At 35.3% G+C, this 23276-nt stretch overlaps 5 protein-coding genes and 1 non-coding gene across 7 annotated transcripts; 2 read left to right on the forward strand and 4 right to left on the reverse strand.

The window, feature by feature from the left end:
- Positions 1-1345: 1345 nt before the first annotated feature.
- On the forward strand, positions 1346-3228 carry LOC100253696 (cell number regulator 1). Of its 2 annotated transcripts, none has more exons than XM_002282098.5 (4): positions 1346-1615; positions 1706-1777; positions 1862-2071; positions 2821-3228. In XM_002282098.5, the coding sequence occupies exons 1-4, from the start codon at positions 1423-1425 to the stop codon at positions 2895-2897; spliced, it is 552 nt and encodes a 183-aa protein (XP_002282134.1). In that variant the 5' UTR covers positions 1346-1422; the 3' UTR covers positions 2898-3228. The 2 variants fall into 2 exon arrangements, with proteins under 2 accessions (XP_002282134.1, XP_010647752.3); XM_010649450.3 differs by having other exon boundaries at positions 1349-1615; positions 1747-1777.
- Positions 3229-4465: 1237 nt separating this feature from the next.
- On the forward strand, positions 4466-6726 carry LOC100260539 (pentatricopeptide repeat-containing protein At2g15690, mitochondrial). The gene has a single exon (XM_002285099.4). The coding sequence runs from the start codon at positions 4543-4545 to the stop codon at positions 6322-6324; it is 1782 nt and encodes a 593-aa protein (XP_002285135.1). The 5' UTR covers positions 4466-4542; the 3' UTR covers positions 6325-6726.
- Positions 6727-8912: 2186 nt separating this feature from the next.
- On the reverse strand, positions 8913-9694 carry LOC100257203 (calmodulin-like protein 30). The gene has a single exon (XM_002285187.4). The coding sequence runs from the start codon at positions 9692-9694 to the stop codon at positions 9146-9148; it is 549 nt and encodes a 182-aa protein (XP_002285223.1). The 3' UTR covers positions 8913-9145.
- Positions 8913-17354, reverse strand: LOC100854865 (protein disulfide-isomerase SCO2). Its single transcript, XM_003631623.4, has 3 exons — positions 16128-17354; positions 11906-12032; positions 8913-10298 (listed from the first exon to the last, which is right to left on the reverse strand). Exons 1-3 carry the CDS (start codon positions 16554-16556, stop codon positions 10225-10227), a joined length of 630 nt encoding a protein of 209 aa, XP_003631671.1. The 5' UTR covers positions 16557-17354; the 3' UTR covers positions 8913-10224.
- A 1557-nt stretch (positions 17355-18911) lies between these two features.
- Positions 18912-23069, reverse strand: LOC100248596 (probable LRR receptor-like serine/threonine-protein kinase At1g67720). Its single transcript, XM_002282105.5, has 9 exons — positions 22893-23069; positions 22179-22719; positions 20413-20876; positions 20183-20318; positions 19861-19932; positions 19699-19767; positions 19537-19608; positions 19368-19439; positions 18912-19217 (listed from the first exon to the last, which is right to left on the reverse strand). The coding sequence occupies exons 1-9, from the start codon at positions 22963-22965 to the stop codon at positions 19181-19183; spliced, it is 1536 nt and encodes a 511-aa protein (XP_002282141.2). The 5' UTR covers positions 22966-23069; the 3' UTR covers positions 18912-19180.
- Positions 23070-23184: 115 nt separating this feature from the next.
- On the reverse strand, positions 23185-23257 carry TRNAR-CCU (transfer RNA arginine (anticodon CCU)). Its single transcript has one exon. It is a non-coding gene; the product is annotated as a tRNA-Arg (tRNA).
- Positions 23258-23276: the final 19 nt, after the last annotated feature.

Raw genomic sequence — 23276 nt, forward strand, 5'->3', positions numbered from 1 at the left:
GGATGGGATTGGTACGAGAAATTAAATTCCGACACTCGTCCCATCTCCCATCCTTCCATTTATTTACTAATTTTTTTAATAATTAAATTTATTTATTTTTCCCAAGAATTTGTATTTATGAATTACATATTTTATATGTTGAAAGGTGAAAAGGCAAAAATAATTTTTAAATAAAATTTATTTCATTTTATATATAATCTAATAACATAATATTTAAAGAGTGGTATAATTTTTAAAACAAAATCCGAAACTCGTCTTAATCTTGATTAAATATTTGTTAAACATTTTTTATTATGAGTGGAACATAACAAATTTAGGAGTTGAAACTTTTTCTTGAGGGTATAGAATTGGTAAAAAGGTAAAATCGGGTTTGGCTGGTGGGTCGTGTATGCGTTCTTACAACCTTGAACTCGATAATATCAGGCAAAAAATGGAAATTAATTACAAAAATAAATTGAAATGGAAAATTCAAAGGTGTTTTTATTATTATTATTATTTTCTTTTCTTAAAAAGTTCTTTGAAAGGAACTAGGAAGCTCAAGTGGCTCAGCGAACACATGAGCATAGAAAAGTCTCGGAGGAGACTGGCTAGTGGATGATACACAATTCATAATCTCTGACAGAGATAATGACAAGTCTTTTCTTCTCTCTTTCGCTTATCACATTCAAAATTATCATCAATGAAATTGTACCATCATCATCATGGGGTCGATATTAATGCAAATGGGAGGAGATTCCACATAATACAACACCCCTTTTAACCACAAAAGTTAAAAATGAGAGGCCTATTGGCTATACATTTCAAAATTTGTATGAAATATGTGCATTAAAATTAATTTTAAAATACATACTAAATTTACAAAAATAATTTGAGAATAATTCAAAAATTATTTTCTAATATTTTGTAAAACAAATGCTAGTTTGAAAATCTAAAATATTTTTACCTTATTTTTTATATTTTTAAATATGTTTTAAAAATAAATTTTATATGTAGTATTTTAGTTTTAATTATTTTTCATATTTATATAATTATTTTTTAAAACAATGTTCAAAAAATAAAACAAGTCAAAATAATTTAAAAAAAATTATTTTTTAATTATTAAATATATATATTTTAAAATTTTATTTTAAAAAATGAAAAACTGTTTTTGAAAACACTCACCAAACAGGTAATATCCCCTAAAAAGAGAGAAGACAAACCAATATAATATTACAGCTATATGGGGAGTAGCATAGAAATTCAATTTACTATTACATTGGGTTTTGTAGACCCTTTGAGGGTTGACCACATGAAAATTTCCTAGAAAGTGGATTTGTAAATATATATATATATACTAATACTATATTTTGGTTTCTTAAATAAGGAGCAACTAGGAAAGACTTGGAGGCGGCCATTGGTGACCAATTCATTTCAGTTGCAGAAATGTATCATGGACATTCTGACCATGAGAAGTATGGTGCAGGTGGGCATGTGGGTCATGCCACAGCTCCCGGATTCCAAAATCCTAGCCCAGCACCACCACCACGTTATGCTGCCCCGTATGTTGTACAGTATCCCGGCGGCACCATCCGCTGGTCTTCTGGTCTTTGCCACTGCTGTGATGATCCTGCAAACTGTAAGTGCCCCAAAATTCATCTACCTTTTCACTATTTATCCCCATCATCGTTTCATTAATTTTTTTTCTTTTGCTGATTTATTTTTGAAGTTTTGATCACTTGCGTTTGCCCTTGCATCACGTTTGGGCAGATTGCTGAGATAGTGAGCAAAGGATCCTCAAGTAAGCCTTTGACAATCCTCCCTCTTTTTTTTTTTGGGTTTATCCAGATTGGGTGAATGCTATAACTTGTGGATGGTTTTGCAGATTGTGCGGTGAGTGGTACGATCTATACGGTATTGTGTTTTATTGGTTTGCCGTGCTTGTATTCTTGTGTTTATCGTTCAAGATTGAGGGCTCAGTATGACTTGGAAGAGTCGCCTTGCGTTGATTGCCTGGTCCACTTCTTTTGTGAGGCATGTTCACTGTGTCAGGAGTACAGGGAGCTCAAGAGCCGTGGATTTGACATGGGGATAGGTACGATTTTATAAGTTACTTAGCAGTCTTATGATTCTTTCCAGTTTATTTGGTGATATGTAGATGAATAAATAGTTGAAGATGGGGTTTTTTGGATCTAAGTATCTTGGGAATGGGAAAAAGGCTATTGTTCCTGAGATGGGTTGATCCTGAGGATGCCTTCTCTGAGTTGTTTTTCCAGTGAACCAAACAGGCATATTCTTTAATACTACAAATTTTCATGAAATTGCTAAGATTAACACATTGTGCCCTGTGGGATCAGCAATTCAGAGAGTTCAGTTTGGTATCTCACAGGACCTTCATGGTGGGTTGGAAGTGACCTTTTTTATAGAGAACTTCCATTGAATCTGCCAAATTTTCCCATAGTGTAGTTGGTATTTTATGGAATACCCTCATCGATACAGCAGATATGTACTATTACTAGACAAATTCCCTCCTCTAGAGACTATGCCTCTTCTCAATCCCTCAACCTGTGTCCACACATTTCTGCCCTCTCTGGGCGAAGCCAATGATATAGGGTTCTAACAGGCTACCATCAACATCGATGATGCCCACACCACATTAAAAAAAAGGAAAGAGAAAAAAAAACCCATCTCATATAAACACTAAAAATCTGGTTTGAACCTGTCTAAACAAGACAAAAATGCACTAGTCAAGTTCGAATGAATCATGAATGCATAGTAGTTGTAGAATTTGAGCCCAATTTGTATTCTTACGCACTGACTTGCACCATTGCTCTTGGTGGGTAGGTTGGGAAGCCAATGCTGATAGACAAAGACGGGGAATTACAGTACCTCCGGCGGTGGCTCAAGGCATGAACAGATGAAATCAGCCTTAGTGGCATTGCAGATTTGTGGATCAGTGGATGTTGTCACATGTTTACTTGGTCTTAATTTGATATTTGGTTGTCGCCATTGCGCTGCTGTATGTGTGCTCCTGTGGCTTGTGTTTCCATCTTCAACTCTGTGGAACAATAAGCAAGGAAAATTTGTGGCATGGCACAATACTTATCATTGGTGTGTTTCTTAATTTCAATGGTCACTCAAATTTTGCTTAGTCATTTCTCTCATGTTTGCCTTTGGATGTACTTGCTGTGTTTCTGATTTGGTGATTTGAGACTCGGTACTCTGGATGATGGAAATTCTCAAATTCCTTTATTTGGTATTTTTTTTTTACATATATATAAAGGATGGATAGATAATATTAAAAAAAGTATAGTGGAAAGTAGTGTTTTGATTTTTTTTTTTGGGCATTTGTATTTTGAATTAATTAGTTAAAAGAGATAAAATGATCTTATATTTGTGAATTGAACCCTTCTCGTATTTTTATTTGAAGAGTAATTAATTTTTGTCATAAATATCCTTAACCATTTCAATTATTTACATATTATTATAATAAATACCACCACATTAATTATAATAAATATTAATTAAATATTATTTATGACTTCCATTAATATTCATTAATGGAAACCATTAATGTTATATATGAGTTCCATTAATATTCCTATTAAGGAATATTAATGAAAGAAATTTCTTACTTTCTCTCATTCTCTGTCTTTCATTTTCTTAATTTTCTCAATTCTCTTTTGTGATTTCTTCTTCCCTATTATATATTATTATCAAAGTAATATATAATTTATCTTTACTACTTTATTTGTATTGCATTATCCTTATTTTACAACACATATATGTTTTAAAAGAAAGAGTTAAAGTCTATTTGAGAACTATTTTTAAGAATAGTTTTTTTGTTTTAAAAAAAAATAATAAATACAGAAAACACGTTTAATAATTAAAAATTATTTTATATTTTCTATTCTTAAGAACAGAAAACACGGTTTTATTAGAGAATATTTTTTAATTGTTTTATGTTATTTTTATTTGTTTTTTGAAGGTTATTTTAAGAAATAATTATACAAATATGTAAAATGATTAAAAATAAAATATAAGATCTAAAAATTATTTTTAAAAATATTAAAAATAGGTTAAAAACATTTTAAGTTTTAAATTAGATTTTTGTTTTATACAAATTAGAGAATAATTTTTAAAAGCTTTTCTCAAAAGTTATTTTTGATAATTGTTTTCGAAAATAGTTACCATGATATTATTTTTATAAGAAAAAAATTTGATAAAAAAATTAATGAAGAGTTAGATTTCCAAAATTGGGTTTTAAAAAACCTGACGTTAAAATTCATTTAAACAAGAAGGGTATGAAACAAACAAAGTTTTTTAAAAAAAAATTTGATAGTCATCCCAATTTTGCACTGTAGATGTTAGTAGTGTGATAAAACTTGGGAATTTGGGAACTCATATGGAGGACTTGGGCTTGGGCTTGGGCCTGGACTTGGGCTTGGAATTGAGACCCGATCCTGGAGCTGAGGATTTGACTCGTTTGAGAGGGAGCAGTGAACAAACGAGAACGAAAGGGTTTAAGAGAGAGCGAGGTAGGGTTTTGTTGGTTTTCCTCTGAAAATGGCGTCTCTCTTGTCCATTCGACGTGCACGAACCCCACTATTCTCTTTTTTATCCAAGGTACCGTCTCCTTACTCTTCTCACTTCATCTTCACCCTCACCAAAACCCTAAGCACCTCTGCTGTCCCAAATGACTACCAGAGACCCCAACAGCAACCACCCTCTGAGCCTAGGGATTTTCAAGACCAGAGAAACCCTAGCTACAACTGGAACTCACAGACCCAGAGTCAGAGCTACCCTCAACATATGAATTATGGGGATCAGAATCAAAGTTATCCCAATCGGGGATACCCTAATCAGGGTCAGGGTTATCCTCAACATGAGAACCCTAATCAGTGGAATCGCCAGACTCCAACGTACCCTCAACCTCAAAACCCTAGTCGCCCGAACCATCAAAATCAGTATTATCCGCCAACTGGAAACCCTAGTCTGGGTCAGGGCTATCCTCAGCAGAGAAGCCCTAATCAGTGGAATCCTCAACATCAAAACCCTAGTCATTTGAACAATCAGAATCAGAATTACCCGCAACCCGGAAGCCGGAATCTTCCGAGCAATCAAAATCAGAGTTACCCACATCAGGGAAGCCCCAGCCAATGGAACAATCAGAACCCGAATCAAGCACAGATTGTGGAGAATCAAGTTTCACATGCGCCTCCTTCAGTCGCTGATTTGATGAATTTATGTCAAGAGGGGAAGGTTAAAGAAGCTGTTGAATTGATGGAAAAAGGGGTCCGTGCTGATGCTCAGTGTTTCTACGCACTCTTTAATTCGTGTGGGAGTCCGAAGTTGCTTGAAGAGGCTAAAAAGGTTCATGATTTCTTTTTACAATCAACTTTTAGGAGTGATCTTCAATTGAATAATAAAGTGCTCGAGATGTATGGGAACTGTGGGAGTATGACTGATGCACGTAGAGTGTTCGACCATATGGCCAATAGGGATATGGATTCTTGGCATTTGATGATAAATGGGTATGCCAATAATGCTATGGGAGATGATGGGTTACAGTTATATGAACAGATGCGGAAGTTAGGGTTAGAGCCCAATGAGCAAACTTTCCTTGCTGTTTTATCCACATGTGCCAGTGCGGAGGCCGTAGAAGAAGGATTTATACATTTTGAATCGATGAAGACTGAGTATGGAATCACTCCAACATTTGAGCATTATGTGGGGATTATAGATGTTCTTGGAAAATCGGGGCATGTCATTGAGGCTAAGGAGTTTATAGAGCAAATGCCTGTGGAGCCTTCTGCAGTTGTTTGGGAGGCATTGATGAATTATGCTAAAATTCATGGAGATATTGATCTTGAAGACCATGCTGAGGAGTTAATGGTTGCTCTTGACCCATTGAAGGCTGTTGCCAATAAGACCCCGACACCACCACCCAAGAAGCGCACTGCAATCAACATGCTTGATGGGAAAAACAGATTAAGTGAGTTTCGGAATCCAACCCTTTACAAGGATGATGAAAAGTTGAAGAGCTTGAATGGGATGAAAGAAGCAGGCTATGTGCCTGACACAAGATATGTTCTTCATGATATTGATCAGGAGGCCAAAGAGCAGGCCTTGCTTTATCACAGTGAGCGCTTAGCAATTGCATATGGTTTGATTAGTACTCCAGCAAGGACACCTCTTAGGATCATTAAGAACCTTCGTGTCTGCGGTGACTGTCACAATGCAATTAAGATCATGTCCAAGATTGTTGGAAGGGAGTTGATTGTTAGGGACAATAAACGGTTTCATCATTTTAAGGATGGGAAATGCTCTTGTGGAGATTACTGGTAAAATTGTCATTGCTTCATACTTCTGTTATGACTACCAAATGACATTTTCTGTGGATCTGCAGTATAGTTTGTGGAACATCAACTGCTAAGCCATGTCAAACCATCATTTACAATTGATGGGAAATGAACCACACAACTTCCACATAATGGCCTTGTTTGAACAAGATGTTCACATCAATTTCTACCATGTTCTGAAGTTGAATCAATTATTTACTTTCTGAGATGCTCGACTGTGGTTGACATTTTTTTCCTCCTTGTATCGTCTTTCCTAAGTTTGGAAATATCTTTTTTTTTTTTTTTAATTGGTCATAATTTAGATTCTATCTAATCAACTTTCTCCAAGGGAGACAACTCTTGCTTTATTGATGTCAATAAGCTTTTATAGATTGCATTCATTATCACATGGGCAGTGATTCTTTTGAAAGTAGGTAGCCTTTATATATGCATGGAGGTTATTACCTTTTTGAAGATTCATCATTTGGTATGCAAATTCTTCTTGAATTTAGTTTTGGAATGGATTAAAGAATATAGGATGTATATTGGTCATCAACAAGGCCAATCTCCATGATTTTGTATGTAAAATTTTATTGAATTTAAGTTGAGAATGGATAAACTGTACTGGGTGTATGTTGGTGAAGACAAATATCCATCATTTGGTATGGAAATTCTTCTAGAATTTAGTTGTGGAATGGATAAAACAACAAAGGATGTATATTGGTCATTAACAAGGCCACTCTCCAATGATTTTGTATGTAAAATTTTCTTGAATTTAAGTTGCCTATGCTCAAGCAAGTTCTTTGCTCTAGTTATGGTATGTTAGAACCACTTTAAATAAATGTCACATCTTAAAATGAAACTATCCTAGAATAGCTCTATTTTCACTGTTGACTCAAAATGATACCGTATTTATGGTGACACACTGAGATTTTAGAAGCTGCTGGATTTCATGATACGATGAGTTAGGTAAAGATCATAAGATTGTTGGAAGAGATATGATTGTTGGGGATGATAAATAGTTTCATTAATTTGAGAATGAGAAATGCTGTTTGTTGAATTGTTTTTAACTTCTGTTGAAGCTATTCTGAACCATTGTTATTATTAACATGCGATGTATTAGGATTGCTTGAAACTGTACTTGAAAACGATTTTTTATTGAGAATTTGTTCTAAATATAAGTTGTTTTTTTAGAACAATTTTGGTGGTGTTGAAAATACTTTGAAAACTTTTGCTACAATACAATACCCCTTTACAAAGACGATAAGCCAGAAAAAAACGTTTTTCATAAGTTCATAGCCAAAATCTCTGCCTGATGTATTTGCTTGAACAAGATGTCTACCTGAGTTTATATTATGTTCTTGTCAAGAAGTTCAAGTGAGTTTCTATTGTGATTCTTCACAAGTAGTGAAAGTGCATGCATGCGTAGACTTGGGCTGTATGTCAGCATATCAAAAATTACAATAAATGACAGCCAGTGTCTGATTGAGATTGGGCAAGACAATGAACTTGTCATATTGCTGGGAAACTAGCCAAGCTACAGAGCATTTCTTTCCATTTATACCTAGGAATTATATTTTGCATTCTTTTAAGAATCACGAAAAGACGAGTCTGTAACAGTGTCTTCCAAGAAAAGCATTAACAGAGGTGCTCGATATACATTGCCGCCTCCCTAAGATCAAGATTTATTGTAAATGACGAGACGTCACCCCATGTTGATATATGCTTTTTATTTATTTACTTTTCTATGTAGGAGACTATATGACAGTATTTTTTACATGAGAATACAAAAGGAAAAGTGTGTTTTGATGTTGAAGTTAGAAAAAAATTGCAAAATGCGAACTCTCTAAAAATAATTAAAATTTAGTATATTAAGTTAAAGATGATATATGTATCATTTAACCCAAAATTATATGAAATAATAAATATTTTTTAATCATATCAAAATGGGCCATATATACAAAAAAAATTACATCTAATTATTTTATGAAACTTATGTTCAAACTAGCCTCTTTGGTGTTACATATGAGTCATGTCATAAATATATATATATATTTCAAAATTTTAGTTAAAACCTCAATTGACAACTGAAACTTCATTTTTGAATTGAAACCGTAGTTGTTAATTGATGCTTTATTTTTTAATTGAAACCTCAATTGACAATTGAGACTTCATTTTTGAACTAAAATCTCAATTGTCAACTAAAATTTTAGTTAATTTTTTTTCACTTTAAAATTTAATTAAAAACTATTCAATTATAGTTTATTATTGAAATTAAAAATATATATTTTAATAATAAATTATTTATGTTTAAGTTTAAGAATCTAATATTACTTTAACAAACATAAATTGATAGATGAAAGATATTATAAATGAATATTTTATTTATTAATAAATTAATAATATTAAAATTATAAATTTATATAACATATAAATAATATATAATTTAAAATGAGAAAATACGTAATAAACATTTATATGCTGAAGCCTCGGTTAGCAACTACAGCTTCAGTTCAAAAATGAAATCTCAATTACCAATTGAGGTTTTCATTAAAATTTTGAAAAAAAATATATTTCAACGACATGATTCTTACGTGATACCAAAGAAGCTAGTTTGAACATAAATTTCATAAAGTGGTTACATCTAATATTTTTTTTAATACATGGGCCATTTGACTCAAAACTATTTCAAACGAGCATCTAAAAACACTTTTTTCCCAAAGTACAAACATGGCTTCTAATAATTCCACTTTATGTTGAGATGAGTTGAGAGATTCGTAGGACAAGTCCATGCCTGCCACTGGTCCGTTACCCTCTTAACTGGAGGGTTACATGGAGCGAGTCATCATGGTAGTGAATTCATCAATGTCAACCGCACCATCCCCATCAGTGTCCACTCCCCTCACCATCCTTCTGCATTCCTCCAAGCTGCACCTCTCCCCTAGCCTCCCCAACACCTCCAACAATTCCTCTGCGTTTATTTTCCCATCCCGGTTCAAATCAAATGCCCGAAACGCACTCTGTATGTCCCTTGTCTTCACTCCCCCTCCCTTCTTGTGCACTTCCACAAACTCTTTGAAATCGATAAACCCGTCTCCATCAAGATCAGCTACCTGGAATATCTTCTCCACCTCCGTTCTTACACCTTCCTTCACCAAGGCTCCCAGCACCGCCTTGTACTCTTCCTCTGATATCTTCCCGTCTTTGTTGGAGTCGAATTTATCAAACACTTTCTTCAGCTCATCCATGTTGAGATGGAAAATCGGTGGCAAGTCTGAATTCTGTCTGTCCCTAGAAGAAAACAGTCGGGATGGCTTCCGCAGGTATTTCCTTTTGGAAATATTGTACTGGAAATCAAGAAAACTAGGAGTTGACATGGTTGTGTTGCAAAGAAGCCGAAAGCCAAAAATGAGAATCAAGGATGAGATCAATCTCACAGCAAACTTGGTCTTTAATATTAGAATGATAAGAACTGGCTGTCTTTCTGAGTTAGATCCTGTTTGCGTGGCGTAAAAGTGGGAGATATTCTGATGCCAAAGGTAATAGTATAAAGTGAAACTGGGGTCAGAAACTTATTCCTCAACAGCTTGTGGCAACCATGCAACAAAAGATTCCAAAGTGATGAGCTCAATGTGGAAAGTAAGAGGTGGGTGCAGAGGATGGAACATACAGAAAAGAATACATTCTCTCAACAAATTGCAAAATACTTCCTTGATTCTCACCTCCTCTACTCTCCTTTTGGGAGGATGCTTTCCACCATTTATAATTGAATCACAAAACTTTCTATTTATTAAAATTAAAGCCGAGGTGATCCTTGCAGTGCTCTCACTAAACAGTAGTGAGACTCAATAAAATTATTATTTACATATTCCCGAATAGGAAAAAAAAAGATCTATATTTGTTACGGTTAATGCGGTTTTCCATTTTCCAAATCCTCCATCACTTCAATGTCATTGCGACTTGTTATCTTCTGCACATATCCTGCAGTCATGAGAATATCAAATGTGAGCCTTATGTTTTAAATTTAATATATTCCGAATTGTTTAGAAGGAAGAAGAAAGTGATAAATTGTGCTAGAGCCGATAAGGGGTATGCTCATCCTAGTTTGATTTAAAGGGTGTTTGGTAAAATTTAATACTTATTATTTAATGACTTAATTGAACTTTAAGTTAAATTATACTTAAATTATTGACTTAAAACTTATTATTTAATTCTTACTTTTAAGTATTAAGATTGTTTGATAAAATTAACCTAAAACTTATTCTAAATCATCAAATTGACATATTTATCTTTATAAATTATTATGAGGACAAGGTAGGTCAAGTAATGATGAAGGTCATGGAGTAACAAAGGATAAATGATGATAAAAAGTTAAAATGAAAATATGAACTTAAGAATAAGTTAATTGTTTTTACTTATTATTTAAAATTATTTTTTATTTTAAGTCACGTTATTCAGTTATTTTATCAAATATATTTAATTTACTTAATGACTTAAATTAAGTTATTAAGTCATGTTAAATTATTAAGTTGGTTTACCAAACACCACTTAGTCATCGTACATGCCAAAGAAACTGACAGTCATTTGAATCTAAAGAGGATGAGAAGACACAAATGAATTTTAAAGTTGAGCGCACCTGGATGCACAACTGACATAGAGTGGACTATGCCCAGATATGAACAGGCAATTATTTGAATACAGGATTTGGATATTCACCAAATAAGAAACAAACAAATTCCACAAAATTTGCAGTTTTTGGAGTAGAATTAGATAAATAGCCAATATGTTACTCACAAGCTGACTAAAAGGTCCACAAATAACTCAATGCAACTTGACAAAGCCATATTTCCAAACATCACAGCTCCTTGAAAAATACACCCCAAAATAATTTCAACACAAAAACCATGGCTTTAAAATTCCCATAAAATCAATGAAATTGAATTTATAAAGTGACTAAAATTCATCTAAGTCCAAATTTTGATTTCAAATTCCAATGCTCCTAGACAAACTAGCGATTGAAACTTAAACTGTCTTGAACTGTAAGTTTAAAACCTTGACTGAAATAATGAACTGCAAGGTGTAATTTTAGGCCTTTGATCTCCATTACAATTTCATTAACTGCCTTTAAAATCATAATCTCCACATTGTAGAGGACAAATTGGTGAAGTTACATATGTCTATAACAAGAACAGAAAGCAAGGGGTTGGAACTTGTGAATTAAGGCTCTATAGGATTAACAGGGCTCTAATTAGGCAGTCATGACCTAGGCTTGGACAAAGGATTGAAAGCTAGCTCTTGCAGGGGGGAAGAGTTTACCATTATGCAATGTTAAAGGATTGCGTAACAAAACCAGGGTATATATAGTTCATAGCAGGGGTAGCAGGGTTCTAAGTGTTGGATAAAATTGATATGTCATCTAATTTCAAGATAGATAAATACAGTACTGCTACCAACATTTTTACACTCTTGCCATATTTAATCTTAAAATTTATGGTTAGGTTTGTGGAAAAGAACACAAAACAGAATGCACTCATGACTCGACACATTTAACCAACAATAATGCAAAGAAAGAAGAAGAAAGTAAGTACCAATTCCAAGGCAGGGTATGCATTTGCAGATGGTCTCCTTCCCTCTTTTATTATAGTAACTAACAAATCCTGTTCCTTGGCAACTCCGACATTTTCCAGTCCACTCATAAACTACTTCCTTACAATCCTGCAACCCCAAAAAATGAAACAGACGACATTATCAAATTGTAGAAACCTTCATACTGTGAGGTTTTGCCCAAAGCAAAGTCAAACAATTTGGCAGGCATGAAGTCAGGTCACACAATATGAGTATTGTGGCAAAACCATTACAAGACAAGCCCCATAAGAGATCTTGGATGCCAACTTTCATCATTAGACGTGATGTTGGATCTTCTAAATTTTTTCTATGATAATTTCTTCGAAACCAAGTATGAAAACAAAAACAGTCCAAGACTATTTGATCATCCTTGCCTGCCTGCACCATATGGATCACTTAGGTAGTTAGATGATACTAATTAATGATTTTTAGTTTTAATCTTTTTCTTAGCACTTATAAAGGAGCTCAACTGTTTTGAGGGGCATTTGAGTTGCATAATGAAATCAATGCTCTTAAACAAGCACCCTATTGTAAATGGGTGGGATAGCAACCAAAATTCAATTACATACAATTAGTATTCAGAAGTGTTGTACAGATGAACGCAGGCCGGTCAAAGTCAACATAAACCCAAGTTCCAAACCCAAATATAAAGTTTAGGAACCTAGACACACCTCAATGAAACCAAAATACTGGACATTACTAACCAATGCCAACTAAAAATCATAGGGTTCAAGCTACACCAAACTTCATAGGCACAGGCTTGTTCTTCTGGGCATGTGGATGGTTGATTGTTCAGTTATGGAGGTGGTGTCAACTGCCTTGCCTTGCTTAGGAGTTAGAACCAGTTGGACAGAGAAACTCTGGAATATGTGAAGGTTGTTACCTTCGGCAGTAGGTGTAGGACAAACTTCCCTTTTTCATGCCTCACTGACATAAGAATTTAAATAGATGGCCCTTAATATGTTTTGAGGAAGTGGAGAGAGGCTTGTGCATTCAATAGAAACTTTCTTCCTTTTTCATCTAGTTGGCTATTCCTCCCTTGAGGTGGTTAAACACCAACTTTCTTGGGTCTCCTTCAGGGAATCCATATCCAATAGGGGCACCAAAATTTTTAAAGGCCATCTGCTACAAGTTAAATTGGGTTTCTCTAGAGCTAGGGGTTACAAGGTGGCATTTCACTAGGGCTCTCACTGGAAGGTCTCAAAAGGGCTAGGGTAAGGAGGAGACCAAATAGCAGAAGATGATCCTTCTACAATTATCAATCAGAGAACTCTTTGGGATTTCTGAGGATTATATTCATTATAAGAGAAATCAAGAGGTTTTTCCAGTCACAGAAGGAGTTCAATTCTTGGTCAAAAAGGGGTGCTTTGGTTCTTGAGGAGCTTAGAGTATATACTTGCCCTCCTTGAGCAGTTTGCCTTGTCCAAATAGAGAGGTTGTCTCTCTGGTCTTTTAGTTTTAATTATAATTTTTTTGCACTGCTTCTTATGAACACTTTCTTATGGTTCTCCCAGTTTTTCAGGGTTTTGTTTTTATACCAAGAAATCCATATGGCATGATCCCTGTGTCAGGTCAGAATCTTATTAAATTAATTTATTGCTCTTTGATGAATTACTATTCAAATTAACCAAATTAAATTTCAAAGTTCTACAAGAAATTGAATGATGTCACATGAAACTAATTGCCAATTCTATAGCTCCTTTTGAGCATAAATCTTGTACCATCATGCCCATGTTACATATGTCATGCTTGGGATGAAATCATGAAACATGGTTGCCCAACAATTTAGTTTTGGTGGGAAAGGTATCCACAAAACTGAAAAAAAAAATGAAAGGGAAAGGTTTTGGAAAGTTCGGGAAACATGATGGACTTTTGTGGCAAATTCTTAGGAAACAACTGAAACACTTGTGAGAAATACATTTCGATAAATCTCCCTCCATAAGGTATAATTTTAACAATAATGACAAATTGGTAAACGCAACGTAGTAACTAACAAGCTTGGAAGTGCTGTCATCATTAATTGTTGAACCTCTTTCTGAACTCTACAAGAATGTCAAACCCCAACATCATTTGGAAGGAGATCTTGAAGGTGTCCATTTGGTATTGGGAAAATATGGTGTTCAAGGTGGGAAAAGGCAATAAAATCAGATTTTGGACAGATCCTTGGTGCGGGAATACTGTGTTGTCCCAAAGATTCCCGAATCTCTTCTCCATGGCTGCCCAAAGGAATGTCACAGTGGAGGAAACGTGGGATCAAAATTTTGGTCAAGGAGGGTGGAATTTAAGGTTCTTAAGGGCCTTTAATGACTGGGAGTTGGATTCGGTGGGCAACTTGTTGGTTGAGTTGAGGGAGTATAGAGTTACTTTGGAGGAAGACTCGGTGATTTGGAAGGAAGGAGGAGACGGGCTGTTTAGAGTCAAGAGAGCGTATAGTGTGTTGTCAAGCCCTATTGTAGCCGAGTTCCCTTATAGCAATGTTTGGGTGGATAGAGTTCCATCCAAAATTGCTTTTTTGCTTGGGAAGCCGCATGGGGGAAGATCCTCACTCTTGATAGGCTTCAGAGAAGAGGGTGGCAGCTTCCTAACCGTTGTTTCTTGTGTGGGTGTGAAGAGGAAACGATTAATCATATTTTAATTCATTGTAAAGTCGTCAGAGTATTGTGGGATATCATTCTTGGGTTGTGTGGTGTTCAGTGGGTCTTTCCAGAATCTGTAAAGGAGGTTCTATATAGCTGGAAGGGCTCTTTTGTGGGGAAAAAAAGGAAAAAATTGTGGAAGTTCATTCCGTTGTACATTTTTTGGACAATTTGGAAGGAGAGGAATAGGCTAGCATTTATGGGGGGGTGTTAGTAGTTCAGAAATTAAAAACTTCGTTTGTGTGTAATTTTTGGGGTTGGGCTAAATTGTACATTGGTTTGGAGTCGAACTCCCTAATAGGCTTCTTAGAGTGGTTAGGCTCCAATTAGGGGTTGGTTGTTTTGTTCTTTTTGGTTGGGAGGCCTTAGTCGCCTCGTATACTCCCTGTATGCTTTGCGACTTTTTTGCCTTCTGTTAATATATGTGCTTACTTATAAAAAAAAAAAACATTTCAATTGAAAAAGTTGGCTGACAACCACTAGCCTAAAAAATGCAATACCAATTAGCACTCCACATACATCATAACCATGTAAACAAAAACTCTCAACATCATCAAAAAATGCTTGATCACATCGTTAAATATCCTTTGTGATAAAAAACTGTATGCAATGGCTATTCCATAAAGCTTTTGTTGGGTAATTGATGAGACATTTCTAGAGTTCATATTAGTTTAGTTCATTATTCAGTAAGCCGTTAGTTTCTGTGTCAATTTAAGATCATTTCTCTGCTTCGCTTCTACTTTTTTGTCAATTACAATTTACAGGACATGGCAAATTCTTTAAGTCCTAGTATATTTAAGAAGATGGCACTCGAAAGTTTCAGCATTAGAAAACAAGGAATGGAACATGGATACAAGATGTCCCTGCTTAGACAACTTTCAATCAATTTATTTGGATACATTTTTTTTCAAAAAGACTTTTGCACTATACAGAGATTGGACAATGGCAACCAAGGTGGTCAACAAACCCATCTACAATGAAAAAGTTGCAATGATTTATGTATGACGATTTACCAATTGGAATTCATCAAACACTGGATCTCATGCCATTATTGGTGCTGCCCTAGTGAGACTAGTGACAATGGTACTTGCTTTCCACTTCCTTCAAAGTTAAGAACTGAAACTGGATCCACACCATAGCTTCAAAAGCCTTTACAACGACTACATTTAGACAGCTTCAGAGAGTCCTAATATTACTCATTCTATGTATTTTATAAGAGTACTTGATAATAAGAGAAATGTTATTCCTAAAGAAGCTCTTTTAGTTGCTTCAATACAAGCCTTAAATCGCCTCAAAAGCAACAAATACTGGCCTGGCGATAACATCTCCCATTTTGATTAGGGTACTGCTAAACCTTAGGAATCAATCCTCCAAGGCGGTTAGGTTTTTCATACAGATAAAAAATGCCCTTGATTTTTCAAAAAATTTGAAACAAAGGTAACATCGACCATTTTCATAGGTAATAAAGAAACACCTCCAAATTCAATGAACAACCTCGGAAACCAACAACGATAAAAGAAGAAGAAGAAGAAGAAGAAAAAAGCAATACCTCGACTTGGGGATCGCAACGAAGCCGACGATCGATCTCCTCCGGCGCCACAGGGGAGGAATCAGGATACGTCATCGGTAGTGGAAGAGCATCATCGTCATCGGCCAAGTAGCTCTCCCTGTTCCGCGACCAACGCTTCTCCCACGCATTTACCTTAACACCACTGCCGGCGTTACCACTGCTTCTCCGAGCCGAGCCATCCGCTGTGCTTCCAACTCCGCCTCCGACTCCGACCCCATCCAGGTCCTGCTTGGACCGCACGCCAGCGGAAGCGTCGGCAGTGGTGAATAAATGGAGCCAGCGGGGAAATGAGGGGCCGGCGGGGAGGTCGGCGGCACGGCAACGTACGGTGGAGATGGAGAATTTGGGGAGAGAGAAGATTGAAGGGTTTGAAGAGTACAAAATGGAGCTAGGGTTTGCTGGTAACATTTCAAGATGGGCCGTTTTATGTATGTGGAGGAGCAGGGGCCAGAACTGTGCTAATCAGAAAATCTGGGCAGCCCAGTTTTAAGCTACAATATGCTTCAAGCCTTCAAATGAGCGCCATTTTTAGATTTTGTCCAAAGTGACTCGTTTGCCTTGTGAGACCTTTGGGACTTAAAAATGCGTTTTCCAGACAAGTTGGGTGAGATTCTCCTTTTGGGAACACAAACACCCTTTTCCAGGAAAAAAGAAATTTAAAAATAAAAGACCGGAAATGTCTGACGGAGAATTCCAAGGTCTTTGAATCAACTTCAAAACGGAGAAACAGAAACTGCCTTCTGTCCGGAAGAATCAGAGACCGAAAATCTTAACATTGCTGACTGATGCGGAGAAATGCAATTGGATATGTTGAGGCCGGAAAGGAAACGGGGAAACTCAAACGGTGTCGTTCTGAAGAAAATGAAAAGGGAAAACTCAATGGGGCTCTGCCTCTGCGTGCTTCAGATGATCGAAAACGCCCACAGTTGATTCACACTTTCAACTGCTAGTTTCTCTCTGATTTGGAGTCCGCAGATATAAATGCTACGTGGGAGTCGTGAAAAACATGTCTTTATTTCTGGAAAGGTAATCTTGGAAGTAGGTCAAATCCACCGCATGTGTATGTGCCCGTTTTTACAAGTACTTGGAAATCAAAAGGATCGTATGATTGTCCAATCCCTTCCTTTTCCAAGCAAACCAAACTAGTACAGCACAGGCCACCCCCCTTCCTTTTCAAATCGTGAAAGCCTGAGGATGTCTTGGAGAATGTCGATTTGCAGTTACACCAAAGCAGGTGACCAAAAGGAACCAGTTGTTTACGTTGCTGGTATGAAAATAGTCCAAATACCTTCAGGCTGTGTTTGTTTCCAAAAAAATATTAAAAAAAGGAAAAAAAAATAGCTAAATGGTTTTTTATATTTGGTTTTACTTTTACCATAAAAAAGGGGAAAATTTTAAAATTTTCAATAAGTATCTATAAATGTGAATAAGAAGTTTCCTTGCTGGACAACACCTGATTATTATTATTATTATTATTGATAGCATTATTAGCTAATTTCCCTTAATAGTTTAAATTAATTCTGTAATTGACGTTTTACCTTCACATTAGAGTTAATAGGAACTGGCTTTATTTGCTAATTTCCTTATGGATGAAATACTTGAAAAATAAAAATTTAAAAAAATTAGAAGGACTTCCAAAAATCACTACAAAATGGATTCTAATCCAAAGTAATTTGAAAGAGTTATAAGTGTTTTTTAATGTTTGAAAGTGTTACTTTGCAAAAATGAGTTATTTAATAAACTTTTAAAAATCTTGAAAATTATTTAAAGTAATTGTAAGAGAATTACTTGGTTGGTGATTCTTAAAAAAATCACTATTGAAAAATGTTAGAAACTAGGGATGATAATGGGAGGGTTTTTTTCGGGCATTTGTCTCGTCATACTCCTAATGAGATGAGTTTGAAACTTAAATAAATTAGTTAATGGTGGGTTTGAATTTTTTTTAAAAACTCATAATGGGTTTGTGACAAGTTTAAGTATTGTCTTATCTTGCCTCAATTATATATAAAAGTAATTGAATTTAATTTTTATTTTTTTATTCTAAATATTGTAATAATAATAATAATAATAATAATAATAATAATAATAATAATAAAACACTTCAATAAAATAAGTTATAAAAAATTATAATATTTTAATTATTTATAAAATTTATTTATTTTAATGTAATTAAAAAATATAAAAATATATTTTTTTAAAAAAATTAAAAATTTTCAAAAAAAGAGTTAAATGAAACATGACAAGAATAAGAATTATTTTGAATAAATTGGACTGAGTTGGGATGAGAGTAATTCATCCCGAACCTACCTTGTTATTATATCTATTAAAAATTAAGAAATTGACAATAATTTTGAAAAGTGTTTTTAATTTTTTTAACATTTGAATATTTTTATCTTCTTAATACATAGACTTTCTAGAATTCATGACTAACTTAATCTTAAAAGCACTTTAATCAAAATCACCACTGGCTAAAAGTTTGAGCAGATTGAGTTGTGATTTGCGAGGGAGGTGTGAGCTTCACGTACATTAGTTTGATAGATTATTTATTAGACTTACAGCCTGCAACTTTGGAACTTAATTGCTGTATTTGATATGTTGGATGTGAACGAGAGATGCGACAGTCAAACAGTTAAGCTGCGTAAGTATTATTGTTTAGAGGAATGCAATATTGAAGACTGTCTCTTGATGATCCTTCTTTAATCACTCAAAGAATTTTTTTCTGTAATTGAGCTGATTCTTATATATATATATATATATATATATATATATATATAGGATCATTACAGTGTGTGGGACTCAGCTTGTTGATTAAGCATAACAATGCCTACAATAGGAGAAGCAGAACACAAACATGTAGCCATCCAAACAAACAAGTAAAGGGTATTCAGTAGATGTCTTCCACCATTTTCGGCAGTGTTCATATCCTTTTTTCCAACTTGCCCAGATTCATTTAAGGACTAAAAGCTTCCCAATTACCTCTTGAACTGGTATAGGAAAACCTCCTGTTCCTTTCTCAGCTTTCCTCATTTACTTTATGCCGACGTTGATAGATGATTTCCAGGAGTAACCCTAAAGTAGGAAAGAACATCATCAGTAGACAGAAATTTAATTTTAGCAAAGTTGCAGAGTATATTGACAAGCTTCCTATTAAGATATAGGAGACTCATTTGAATGTCTCTTGTTTGAAAATTGTTGAAAAGGTGGGAGTTTCATTCTTACTTGAGGTTTATGCCCAGTCTCTTTTGTAGTGTCCCTGGAATAGTACCATTTAGATTGTTGTTTTGAACGTAACTGTTGACAAAAGTACTAAGTCATTCAATGGGTAATCTAATGTTTGGAAAGCTGGAAAATACTATTGGGTAGCCTGTTCTCAATGATGGAAACTTACATCTCTTGAAGGCTTGTAACCTGGTCTAATGATCGAGGGAACGATCCTTCAAAGCCATTGTCCTCCAAATGTCTTGGTCAGATTAAAACAGAAACAGATTATGTTGTTGGTCATAAATGTACAGGACCTGAGAAGTAGAGTGAAAATTTGTTGGGGACTTACAAAGTTTGTAGCTCATTCAATGTGCTCATTTCTGGGATAGGACCCGAGAGTTTGTTCCCCCCAAGCCAACTGCAAAGTCCAACAAACAATTTTGTGAGTGAACATCGTAATTAACAATCCAATTGAGTTGGGTAGGGTGATCAACATAACTAGATTACTTACAGATGCGTAAGTCCAGTCAAATTGGCTATGCTTGGTGATAGTGACCCGGCCAAATCGAAGTTTGTTAGATTCCTTCAAGCACCAAAACATTTAGCACCCCAAAATCAGAAAGAGGATCCATGATCACCAACAATATTTATCACCTATAACTTAGTTTCTATATAGTTAATTTGATCCGGCCCCTTCTTTAAGATATGGCAGTACTACTATTTCTACTGTCAGCCGAAACTGAGAATTGATTAGCAAACTTCGTTATGATTGCCCACCGGGCTTTAGTTAAATGTGTCAAAGAGCCTGGTACCAATAATTTTAATGAACTCACAAAGTAACAACTCGAGCGAGTTTTCCTGTTGTACATGTAACTCCAGTCCATGAGTTGTTTTGAGGCAGGCATGGATCTCCACTCCAATCTGAAGGAGGGTTGTTAAACCCTCTTGCCAAATCTTCCATTCCCATGACTGTAAAATCCTCCAAATTGATTAAGGATCATTATGGGAAGAAAAATACAATTCTGGTGGTGTATATGAGTAAAGAAATGGAGAGAGTGGCTACCATCCCTAGTGAGAGTCCTTCCACCTAGAGGCAGCATCTGAAAGATCTCCCCAGCATTGATCACAGGCCCAACGGGTATGTCAGCCCCAGGAGTCATGACAATCTCAGTCAGCCCAGAGAGAGGCCATTGTGTCCCATACACCATCACACCATCAGTTGTAACATTGAGATTAGTGAAAAAGTTCTTGCCATTAACAGAAACACTGAAAACTCTCCAACTAAATGGGCTTGGTGTCCGATTATCTTGGAAGTAGAGTGAAATGTAGTATTTGCTACTAGGAAGAGGTTCAGTAGGCCACTGGAGTTGAAGTGTTTTTCCTCTGCTTGTTGTGATTGCTGACTTAAACACCTTTAGTGGTGGCGTGTTCCAGAAATCTGAAGAAGTTATATTGGAATGGCTCTCAACAATGGGATTATTATCCATGAATGGTTGCCAGAACCGGTTGTATGGATCATCTGGAAAGCTAGTTTCACGGTTCATATATTCACTATCAGAAACCCCTCAAGCTTCATTCTACCTATACACACACACACATATCTTAATCCCCCCATGATCTCACCATTAGTATAGCAGGGAGTCTGCACAGGTTCTATCTAAAATTTTCTCAGATTACCACTGTTAAACATTTTGATATTGAATGGCTGGGGTTAAACATCTGCACAAACATTCCGTTAGCCTTTTTAGTAAACCTCAATATGGTTGTGGTCATCAGACATCAACCATATTCAGTCAGTTCCATAAGTAAGCTGCAACTTTAGCAGATCGAGTCAGGCTAATAGCTAATCCAAATTAAGAAGCAATCAGAGTATAACTTAACTTGACCTTTAACCAGAGATGTTCAATCCAAATCCAACTCAATTTCAATTTTTTAAATTGAAGGTGAGTTTGGGTTGGTATGGTAAGACTTAAGTCGATCAGATTGTAATTCAAAATCCATCCATAATATTTTTTTAAAAAATTTCAATGTATTTATACCAAATTTTAAAAAGTAAATGAGATAAAAATTTGATATTTTTTCTTAAAAGAATAAAAAGAAGAATATAATATAGGATAATATAAAAATATTCAATCGGGTTTGGGTTAGATTTGGTTGATCAAAAGTTAATTTGAGGCCAATCCAAATTGAGTTTAAGTTGGAGAAAGTTGACTAAAATCTAATCTAAATATTAAAAATGATTCTCCAAACTTACTCGAATATCATTGAATTGAGCCAATGCCCACAATTTGCACCTTTGTGATAACTACTAGGGTTAAATACACTCTACTATTTTAACTTTTAATATATTCATGCAAAATTCAACACTTTGTCCTCCGAACTTATTTAAAAACAATACTTAACCCACAAACTTATTAAAAGTCAATAAGCAATTTGTTAAATGAAGAAATAAGACTAAAATATAAAGAAAAATACTTGCTTTTTAAATTCAAAGTTATCACACTTTGTAGTTGCATATGAACATTTCAAATAACTGTGTGAACATTTCTCTGAAATCAAAAATCTAAATTGATAACTTCCATATTTCGAAAACATTTAAGAAAAATTTCACTTTCAAGCTATCAATTCAAAATTCATTGTACCTAAATTTGAACCAATGTTGGAATTAGAGTGTAAAAAATTAAAAAAAAAAAAAAAAAGGGTAAAGTATTGCTATTTAATAAATTTGAACGGCAAAGTGTTAATTCTTAATATTTGGCAACGCTTATACAGGCTTTATACTTAGAAGTAAAGAGTGAAGTTATCCATGAGAAGTGTACGTGCACTTACCAAACGATATCATCGTTGGAGCCAAAACTGTGTCTAGCAACAACGTTCAGCGCATACTTGGTAAAATCAGTGGAATTATACACAGAGGCCTCCATATTCTCCAGCTCCAGAGCTGTAATAAATGGACTCGAAACCGTCTTCCCATTCCTGGCAAGGCAAACGCTGAGCGTCTTCCCCATGGCAGCCACGACAATCTCGTAGTATGAGGTGAGCCCCTTTGCATAATCCTCGGTCGTGTTGACAATGCCCCACTTGGTTCCATCAATGATCTGCTCAAAAACCGGTGGCTCATTCCCTCCATCAAACCCTCCATAATAGTAGGTAGTTCTTATCAGATACTTCCCTCCTTTGATCACCGGAATCACGTAGCAGTACTTCTTAGCCGACTTGTCCGGAAAATACCTCAATGTAGACAGTATTGGAAACAAATCTGGTGTTTTAAGGGTTGATGAGTTGCCAACGGAAATGAAGCCTTCATCGGTAATAAATTTCAGGTTCGTTGTGACTATATCTTTGGTTGAGCCACAGTTTAAAAGGACACCTACCAAAAAACACCAAGGCCAGTCAGAAAAAAACTGAATCCAAGATGGTAATCAGGAGATCAGTACTGTAAATCTGTTCAAAGAAGAGAATGCAAGGAGATATTGGACAATTGTAGGATTATATCTTAATGTGGGTGTTATATATATATATATGGTGGGTATAACTTATTACCTCTGGGTGCAGGGATGGCATGGAGGGAGAGAGGGATGGTTACAAGAGATAGGAGGAAGATGGAGAGAGACATGGTGGGAGAGATGGCAGCAAGGCATAGAAAGGGAAGGATTTTTTTTTTTTTTTTTTTGTGGCGAGAGAGGAATTTTTGGGAATGTGTTTGGCCTGTGTATGGGGTTGACACACTAGGCCTCTGACCGAGTCAGCCTTTTCTGCCATCTCCTCCTTCTTTGGTTTTTTTTTTTTTTTTTTTTTTTTTTTTAACAAAAAAAGGAAAAAGCAAAAATTTAAACGCGCCAGGTAGGGGTCGAACCTACGACTTTCTGCTTAGGAAACAGACGCTCTATCCACTGAGCTACAGGCGCTTGCTGTAATTTCATTTAA

The sequence above is a fragment of the Vitis vinifera genome, chromosome 3, assembly GCF_030704535.1.
Source record: "Vitis vinifera cultivar Pinot Noir 40024 chromosome 3, ASM3070453v1".
Taxonomy (NCBI): Eukaryota; Viridiplantae; Streptophyta; class Magnoliopsida; order Vitales; family Vitaceae; genus Vitis; species Vitis vinifera.